Source organism: Oncorhynchus kisutch, linkage group LG10 (assembly GCF_002021735.2).
Source record: "Oncorhynchus kisutch isolate 150728-3 linkage group LG10, Okis_V2, whole genome shotgun sequence".
In the NCBI taxonomy this organism is placed as follows: Eukaryota; Metazoa; Chordata; class Actinopteri; order Salmoniformes; family Salmonidae; genus Oncorhynchus; species Oncorhynchus kisutch.
The window spans coordinates 28,947,198-28,956,960 of NC_034183.2; the positions used below are offsets into that span (position 1 = coordinate 28,947,198).

The following is a 9,763-nucleotide window of genomic DNA, read 5'->3' on the forward strand; positions in this document are numbered from 1 at the left end:
AAACATCTATTTAATCCATTTTAGAATAAGGCTGTAACGTAACAAAATGTGGGAAAGGGGAAGGGGTCTGAATACTTTCTGAATGCACAGTTACATTACTAGCAAAAATATTGTAATCAGATTAGGCTAACTAAATGATTACTTATTGGATTATTTCTAAATTCAGAAAGGATGTTTGCAAGAGAAAAAACTACATGATGACACCTTTCTGTTTACTCAATGACATTCAATTAGGCTACCCTGGGGCGGCAGGGTAGCCTAGTGGTTAGAGTGTTGGACTAGTAACCGGAAGGTTGCAAGTTCAAATCCCCGAGCCGACAAGGTCGTTCTGCCCCTGAACAGGCAGTTAACCCACTGTTCCTAGGCCGTCATTGAAAATAAGAATTTGTTCTTAACTGACTTGCCTAGTTAAATAAAGGTAAAAAAAAAAAAAAAAATCATAATTGGAAAAAAAAGGTGCATTTGACCTGAGCGAATCTAACCACAAGTCAGAGACCACTAATGATGACACACCAAATGCATTTGATGGATCCTTTTTGTCTCCTTCTAATACCTCTTAAGGGGAAAGTAATTGAAAGTAATTCGATTACGTTATCCAAACTAGTAACTTTAAGGGATTACAATTAGAAAGGAACTTACCTGGCTAGCTAGCTAGCTAACAAACATACTGTGCAGATTATGTTTTACACAATAACTTATCACAGCACTAGCTGACCACTGGTTTACCAACTCCGTTTCCAAAATGGTTGACCTATTGTACCATCATAAGAAAGTTCATGTCCATTCTCGTATTCTAAGTCCTAATTATATGGTGTTCATCCTGTATCTCTAATATCTGACAACAAACTTAGCTGACATCTTCTTCACTAGAAGCCATGGAAACCCAATGTGTAATGGGAAGTAAAACCATATTTACGACCAAAACACACATTAGCATCCACATATCCCCCCCAAAAAACGCACTATTGTCAGAGACACACTGACGTGGAGCAGATGTACAAACACAGACAGAGACACAGACCCAATATGCTCACGCCCAGATGCCCACACATACACAAACAGCAGACACAAACACAAAACAACAACAGCAGAATTACAGGCGCAAGCATTATCCAGATCTCAAAAACATCTGTACCTGTCTGAATCTACGGTTCAGGTTTCTGTTACATTACTGATATATTAACTATATTATAAGTGCTGAAGCTGGAGTAAACTCAAAATACGTTTTCCCAAAGCTGCTTACAATTACCGCAATACATGTTTTTTGCATATTATTTACAGTATTATTATCATGGAATATAATTCATGTTATTAAGCATATCTAACAACCCTAGTCAATTATGCTTGCCTTTGGTGTGTAACTAAGTCAAACTTCATTTGTATGATTTAGGCCTTATGACTTATTACATTTGACCAAATAGTATCCAGATACAGTGTGGGTGCCAGAGGGAAAGAGGTGTCCATGATGTGCTCTCTTATGTCCCTTCCATACAGCCCAGTGCACCCCAGTCTTTACAGAACTAAGTTCCATCTCTTTTTGTATCTTTCTAAATCATCACTGATCTCATTGCTGCATAGCGCAATCATCCACCTCTTTTAATAACATTATTGCTATTGCACACTGTCAGTGTTTAGTGGATCCAAGAGCAGATAACACGTCTGTGTTTCTGTGTGTGTCTAGAAGGTTATTTCCCGATTGGGTTGCTCTGACAAAGTTGTTTTGGCTGTTGTCATAACTGAAGTATTGGCTTGGCACCAAGCAAGGCTTCTCTCACTGCATCCGCTAAAACATGACCTGTGACTGGCGGGCTGAAAACAGAGAAGAGAAAGAGAGAGAAAGAGTCCAAAACCCAGCGCTGTTCATTAGGACCCACATCTGGCCCTGTGGCTGTAGTTCAGCAGAAGTGTTGAGGTGTGTAATCTTGATGAATCTTTCAGTGTTTGTCGCTCTGTTTAAGGCATGTGTTGTTTTACAGGGGAATCTGCTGTGTTTTATAGTGCTGTGACTAATGCCTATCTTGTCTAATGTCTAGTCCCTACAATTGTATCTGAGTCTGTCTGCTCTGGCTAGCTGACACTAGAACTAGCTCCTCTCCCGCCAGGAGACTGTTTTGTCTTCATATCTGTTCGTATCTAATAACTGCAATCTAAATTGGGCTGTTTCTCAATTTAGAACTTAGAAGAAAGTTCTCAGATTTGTTAGTGTTCTGCAGTGTTCTGGGGTTACCAGGGAGACCAGGTAAACCTGGCCCAAACGGGCCTCCAGGGGAAAATGGGAATATGGGAATCCCAGGAAGAGACGGAAGAGATGGCAGGAAGGGAGAGAAAGGAGAGAAGGGTGAAGCAGGTACAGTACTGACCTTGTATAACTCCATAACACATATCCACACAGTTCACATATTGACTCATACTGTATATTTACGTATTGTCTACATTAGCTCTATCAACATGTAATACAATACATGGCCAGATTTGGCAGTATCACCACAACATTGATTGGAGTCCACCTGTGATGAATTCAATTGATTGGACATGATTTGGAAAGGCACACCCCTGTCTACATGAGGTCCCACAGTTGACAATGCATGTCAGAGCAAAAACCAAGCCATGGGGTTGAAGAAATTGTCTGTAGAGCTCCGAGACAGGATTGTGTCGAGGCACAGATCGGGGGAAGGGTACCAAAACATTTCTGCAGCATTGAAGGTCCCCAAGAACACAGTGGCCTCCATCATTCTTAAATGGAAGAAGTTTGGAACTACCAAGACTCTTCCTAGAACTGGCCGCCTGGCCAAACTGAGCAATTGGGGGAGAGAGGAGTGGCCAGACGGAAGCCACTCCTCAGTTAAGGATCATGACAGCCCGCTTGGAGTTTGCCAAAAGGCATCTAAAGACTCCCAGAACATGATAAACATGTTCTCTGGTCTGATGATACCAAGATTGAACTCTTTGGCCTGAATGCCAAGCGTTACGTCTGGAGGAAACCATCCCTACCGTGAAGCATGGTGGTGGCATGTTGGGATGTTTTTCAGCGGCAGGGACTGGGAGACTAGTACAGAGTGGAGCAAAGTACAGGGAGATCCTTGATGAAAACCTGCTCCAGAGCGCTCAGGACCTCAGACTGGGGCGAAGGTTCACTTTCCAGCAGGACAATGACCCTAAGTACACAGCCAAGACAATGCAGGTGTGGCTTGGGGACAAGTCTCTGAATGTCCTTGAGTGGCCCATCCAGAGCCCGGACTTGAACCCAATCGAACATCTCTGGAGAGACCTGAAAATAGCTGTGCAGCAACGCTCCCCAACTAAACTGACAGAGCTTGAGAGGATATGCAGAGAAGAATGTGAGAAACTCGAAAAATACAGGTGTGCCGATACTCAAGACTGTAATCGCTGCCAAAGGTGCTTCTACAAAATACTGAGTAAAGGGTCTGAATACAAATGTGATATTTAAGTTTTTAATTTTTTATACATTTGCAAAAATGCATGTTTTTTTCATTATGGGGTATTGTGTGTATATTGATGAGGGGGAAAAATAATTTAATGCACTTTAGAATAAGGCTGTAAATTAACTAAATGTGAAAAAATCCTCTGTCTTCTTATGTGTGTTCAGGTGTGTTGGCCGCACCCACTAATTGGCCACACCTGATCTTAATGAGTCCTTGTTTCCTTTGAAATGGGGGTCTTTTTGAATAGACTAAAATGAATAGCTATGTATGAGTTAAAAACCATGGCATGCTAGCTCCATCTTGGTGGCACAATGGACTTTGATAGGTGAACAGAAGATCATAAGTTTGAATCTCACTGACTCTGTGCCACAATAAAAAATAAGTGTTTGATTGATTAATGCCTAAGCAAATCAATTTTTATGTTTCCTATCTGTGCTTGGAGTTCATAAAAGTTAACCCAAACTAAGCTAGCAGTGTTAGTGAAACATGCTCTCAGAACATTATTCCAAAAACTTTCAGGGAACCATAGTAAAATGTTCTCAGAACCTCCCTGCAACCTAAAAATAAACATTCCCAGAACAGGAAAAATGCTCACTTCAGTTCTTAGAACATTTACAAAACGTTTAATTTGACCAGTCAGGAAACGTATGGCTTCGTTCCTAGAACCAATGGGAAACCAAAAGCATATGTTCCTACAACTTCCAAGGAAACAAAAGTGCTAGCTGGGCTGGGTCCAGCCCCCTAGCGAACTTGCAACATTGTTTCAACCTGGCCCTCACAGTTTCCCACGCCAATGAGCTCAGGACAGACAATTTCTTTATACAAAATGGTTAATTTGTCAGCAAGAAGCATCAGTTAATTCAGGCTACAAGAGTTTATGCCTAATGACAATTGCCGAATGTCATTACACTTTTTTGCTGATAGCTGAATTTGCTGATCGCTACTGTACTTTATTGAGTAAAAGTTGACTTGCTATGCCTGCGATACGTGGTTGTCCCACCTAGCTATCTTAAGATTAATACATTAACAGTAAGTCGCTCTGGATAAGAGCAGTGGTGGAAAAAGTACTCAATTGTTATACTTGTGTAAAAGTAAAGGTAACTTAATAGAAAATGACTAAAGTGAAAGTCACCCAGTAAAATACTACTTGAGTAAAAGTCTAAAGGTATTTGGTTTTAAATATACAGTTGAAGTCAGATGTTTACATACACTTAGGTTGTAGTCATTAAACTCGTTTTTAAAATTTCTTGTTAACAAACTATAGATTTGGCAAGTCGGTTAGGACATCTACTTTGTGCATGACACAAGTAATTTTCCAACAATTGTTATCAGACAGATTATTTCACTTATAATTCACTGTATTCAAGTTTACATACACAAAGTTGACTGTGCCTTTAAATAGCTTGGAAAATTCAAGAAAATGATGTCATGGCTTTAGTAGCTTCTGATAGGCTAATTTACATAATTTAAGTCAATCGGAGGAGTACCTGTGGATGTATTTCAAGGCCAACCTTCAAACGCAGTACCTCTTGGCTTGACATCATGGGAAAATCAAAAGAAATCAGCCAAGACCTCAGAAAAAGAATTGTAGACCTCCACAAGTCTGGTTCATCCTTGGGAGCAATTTCTAAACGCCTGAAGTGGTCCCACATGGTACACGTTCATCTGCACAAACAATAGTGTAAACACCATGGGACCACACAGCCGTCATAACGCTCAGAAAGGAGAAGTCTTCTGTCTCCTAGAGATGAACGTACTTTGGTGTGAAAAGTGCAAATCAATCCCAGAACAACAGCAAAGGATCTTTTTCTTTTTTTTTACCTTTATTTTACTAGGCAAGTCAATTAAGAACAAATTCTTATTTTCAATGACGGCCTAGGAACAGTGGGTTAACTGCCTGTTCAGGGGCAGAACGACAGATCTGTACCTTCTCAGCTCGGGATTTTGAACTTGAAACCTTCCGGTTACTAGTCCAACACTCTAACCACTAGGCTACCCTGCCGCCCCATCATGTGAAGATGCTGGAGGAAACAGGCACAAAAGTATCTATATCCACAGTAAAACGAGTCCTATATCAACATAACCTGAAAGGCTGCTCTTCAAGGAACAAGCCACTGCTGCAAAACCCACCATTAAAAAGCCAGACTACGGTTTGCAACTGCACATGGGGACAAAATATCGTACTTTTTGGAGAAATGTCCTCTGGTCTGATGAAACAAAAATAAAACTGTTTGGCCATAATGACCATCGCTATGTTTGGAGGAAAAAGGGGGAGGCTTGCAAGCCGAAAAACACCATCCCAACCGTGAAGCACGGGGGTGGCAGCATCATGTTGTGGGGTGCTTTGCTGCAGGAGGGACTGGTGCACTTCACAAAATAGATGGCGTCATGAGAAAGGAAAATTATGTGGATAGATTGAAGCATCATCTCAAGACATCAGTCAGGAAGTTAAAGCTTGGTCACAAATGGGTCTTCTAAATAGACAATGACCCCAAGCATACTTCCAAAGTTGTGGCAAAATGGCTTAAGGACGACAAATTCAAGGTATTGGAGTGGCCATCACAAAGTCCTGACCTCGATTCTATAGAAAATTTGTGGGCAGAACTGAAAAAGTGTGTGCGTGCAAGGAGGCCTACAACCCTGATTCAGTTACACCAGCTCTGTCAGGAGTAATGGACCAAAATTCACCCAACTTATTGTGGGAAGCTTGTGGAAGGCTACCTGAAATGTTTGACCCAATTTAAAGGCAATGCTACCTAATACTAATTGAGTGTATGTAAACTTTTGACCCACTGGAAATGTGATGAAAGAAATAAAAGCTGAAATAAATCATTCTCTCCACTATTATTCTGACATTTCAGTCTTAAAATAAAGTGCTGATCCTAACTGACCTAAGACAGGGAATTTTTACTAGGATTAAACGTCAGGTATTGTGAAAAACTGATTTTAAATGTATTTGGCTAAGGTGTATGTAAATTTCCGACTTCATCTGTACGTAAGTATCAAAAGTAAATGGAATTGATAAAAATTTACCTAAGTATCAAAAGTAAAAGTATCAATTGTTTCAAATTTCTTATATTAAGCAAACCAGATGGCACAATGTTCTTGTTTTTTTTATTGACTGATAGCCAGGGGCACACTCCAACATTCAGACATAATTTACAAATGAAACATTGGTGTTTAGTGAGTCCACCAGGTCAGAGGCAGTAGGGATGACCAGGGATGTTCTCTTGATAAAGAGTGTGAATTAATGAGCACTTTTGGGTGTCCTGGAAAATGTATGGAGTAAAAAGTACAGTATTTTCTTTAGGAATGTAGTGAAGTAAAAGTAAAAGTTGTCAAATGTATAGATACCCAAAAAACTACTTAAGTAGTACTTTAAAGTATTTTTACTTGAGTACTTTACACCACTGGATAAGAGCATCAGCTGAATTACTAAACTGTTTCTTTCCCTTCATCAAATGGCAGGTGCACAGTGCACTGTTTGGACGTGCAGGTATCCTACTTTTTGAAGTCAATTGACAATCAGATGAAAACATCATGACTGGTTGTGTTTATGTCATATTAAAAGGTAAAACACGTTTACCCTGAAAATAAATGTCTTTACTATTAGGCCCATAAAAAATAAAACAGGAAGTACCTTGAAAAAAAATAGAGACCCCAGAATGTCACGGTATAATTAGCATTCTGGCTTTAAGATAAATCCTGCATTAGTATCAGATGCAAAACATACCAGTGAGCCCTAAATGTCAGGCTCAAAGTACCTGCGTTCTGCATGATATTCTTTTACAGATTTACAGATTAAAAGGAACCTAGGCACGCATATCCACACAGACGCATTCTCAGACACACACATCAGAATAGCACTCATTTTTGCAGACATTCAGTACATGCACACACATGCATCCTGTCCATTCTTTCCTAGCTCCAAGAAAATGTATTGTGTGATGGTTTGGTTTGATACAGTCACAGATCTCACCACACTGTACACCAGTCAGTGCAGCACTGTCTGTAGATTGTGGCTGGATTCCAAGGGTGACATAATAACCGAGGATGAATGTGAGGCATTGAGCCTATTCACTAATAGTATTGTTGAACATGCACAGGGAATCATCTTACTAATATTACAAATAGGTCATCAATGCTGGTCTAAAGTGACACCCAGAACTGTTCTAGAATGTGTCAAAGGCAATACACAGCTAGAATTACAGTCAGTCTGATCGCCAACTGTATCTCTCTGTTTCAGGGGTAAAGGGGAAACTCGGCCCAACGGGTAAACGTGGCGAGCGGGGTGTCCGGGGTCCAGGGGGGAAGAGAGGTCCTGATGGAGAATGCGGGGACGGGGGCCGACCAGGGCCACCAGGGCCCCTTGGGAAGAAAGGGGACAAGGGCCAGCGAGGACCACTGGGTACGGCAGGCATCTGCAGGTGTGGCAGCCTGGTGCCTAAAGCAGCCTTCTCTGTGGGAATCACCAGCAGTTACCCTGCTGAGAAGGAACCTATCAAGTTCAACAAGGTCCTCTTCAATGAGGGAGGCCACTACAACCCAGAGACGGGTAAGTTCATCTGCGCCTACCCGGGCATCTACTACTTCTCCTATGATATTACCCTGGCCAACAAGCATCTGGCCATCGGGCTGGTGCAGAACGGGCAGTACCGCATCAAGACATTCGATGCCAACACAGGGAACCATGACGTGGCCTCTGGGTCACTTGTGATGTTCCTGAACCCAGAAGACGAGGTGTGGCTGGAGATCTTCTTCAAGGACCAGAATGGCCTGTTTGCAGAAGCAGGGTGGTCTGACAGCCTGTTCTCTGGATTCCTGCTCTATGCAGACACAAACTACATGGACTCACTAGCAGAGGACTACGCATAGTGACTTATAACACTCAATAAAGGACTGAGAGGGCTGAGTTTGTAGCCTCCCCTTGACATATTTACAGTATCTATATTTCAGCATGTATTATTTATATACTATATAACTATGTGGGTGTACAATATGCATGCATATGCAAGCGTGTGTGTATGAGCTTATGTATTGTGTAGTGAGAAACATAATTTTTTTTAAATGCTTGTTTACAATGTTTGTCTGGAGAAAAATGTCTAAGTATCTCAAAGTGATATGTTTCATTAATAAAATTAATAATATGCACTCAGTCGGTAATGAATCTACCCTGTACTCTCTTTTCAAAGTATTGAGTAGTATTAGAGTTGAAAAATATTAGTGTTGAAGGCACAAGTACTATACAGCCAGTGCGGAGATATGATATACAGTTGAAGTCGGAAGTTTGCATACATCTTAGCCAAATACATATAAACTCCGTTTTTTACAACTCCTGACATTTAATCCAAGTAAAAATTCTCTGTCTTAGGTCAGTTAGGATCACCACTTTATTTTAAGAATGTGAAATGTTAGAATAATAGCAGAGAGAATTATTTATTTCAGCTTTTATTTCTTTCATCACATTCCCAGTGAGTCAGAAGCTTACATACTTTACACTCAATTAGTACTTGGTAGTGTTGCCTTTAAATTGTTTAATTTGGGTCAAACGTTTCAGGTAGCCTTCTACAAGTTGCCCACAATAAGTTGGGTGATTTTGAGCAGTATGTGTTGAAATCTTCCCCATGTGTTTTTTGGCATGATTTCAAGAATTTTTGAAGAATTTATGTTCCTGTTATCTTGTTTACCATCAGAGAATATTGCTTCTCTCATCACATAAAAAGTATGCAGGTGATTATGGAGGAGCTGTTAGCTCATAAAAATTGAAATAAATCTGTACAGGCATGAGGGATGTGTGTGTGTGTGTGTGGGGGGGGGGGGGGGGGGGGGGGCAGGACAATTCAGTTGAACTCACTCAGTTTAGCTCAATACTGATTGTCTATTATTATTATTGTTTATTTTTTATCAAGAGAAGCCAAATGGCTTCTCAACAGACAGCATCAGATAGATGGCCTACACATACTGAGTCAGAGGGATGCTGTTTCGCTCGCTCAGATACATTTACCTCTTGTGAACTAAAAGAAAATGGTTAAACAAAGAGAGATGAAAGATAAATTATTTTCTTTTTTTCCTTGGTAATTTTTTGTTATTCTCTGGGTAGAAAAATCTAAATAGCTAGCTCAGCCATTCAGAAGCTGGGCAGAAGGCCTTTGCCATTCAACTGTATTAGAGCAGAATTTTGGAGTGTTGTGGAAGCAACCAGTCACATTTTGACTTGCAATGGGTGGGACCATTTAAAAAAGAAAGTGACGTGTCTAGGCCTTCTACTGAATGCGCAAGAGAAAATAATCAGTGGCGCAAGCAGTAGTTTTCCCACGCTA

At 40.7% G+C, this 9,763-nt stretch overlaps 1 protein-coding gene across 1 annotated transcript; it reads left to right on the plus strand.

The window, feature by feature from the left end:
- Positions 1–1,683: 1,683 nt before the first annotated feature.
- On the plus strand, positions 1,684–8,749 carry LOC109897191 (complement C1q tumor necrosis factor-related protein 7-like). The gene is made up of 2 exons (XM_031832790.1): positions 1,684–2,347; positions 7,690–8,749. The coding sequence occupies exons 1-2, from the start codon at positions 2,281–2,283 to the stop codon at positions 8,316–8,318; spliced, it is 696 nt and encodes a 231-aa protein (XP_031688650.1). The 5' UTR covers positions 1,684–2,280; the 3' UTR covers positions 8,319–8,749.
- Positions 8,750–9,763: the final 1,014 nt, after the last annotated feature.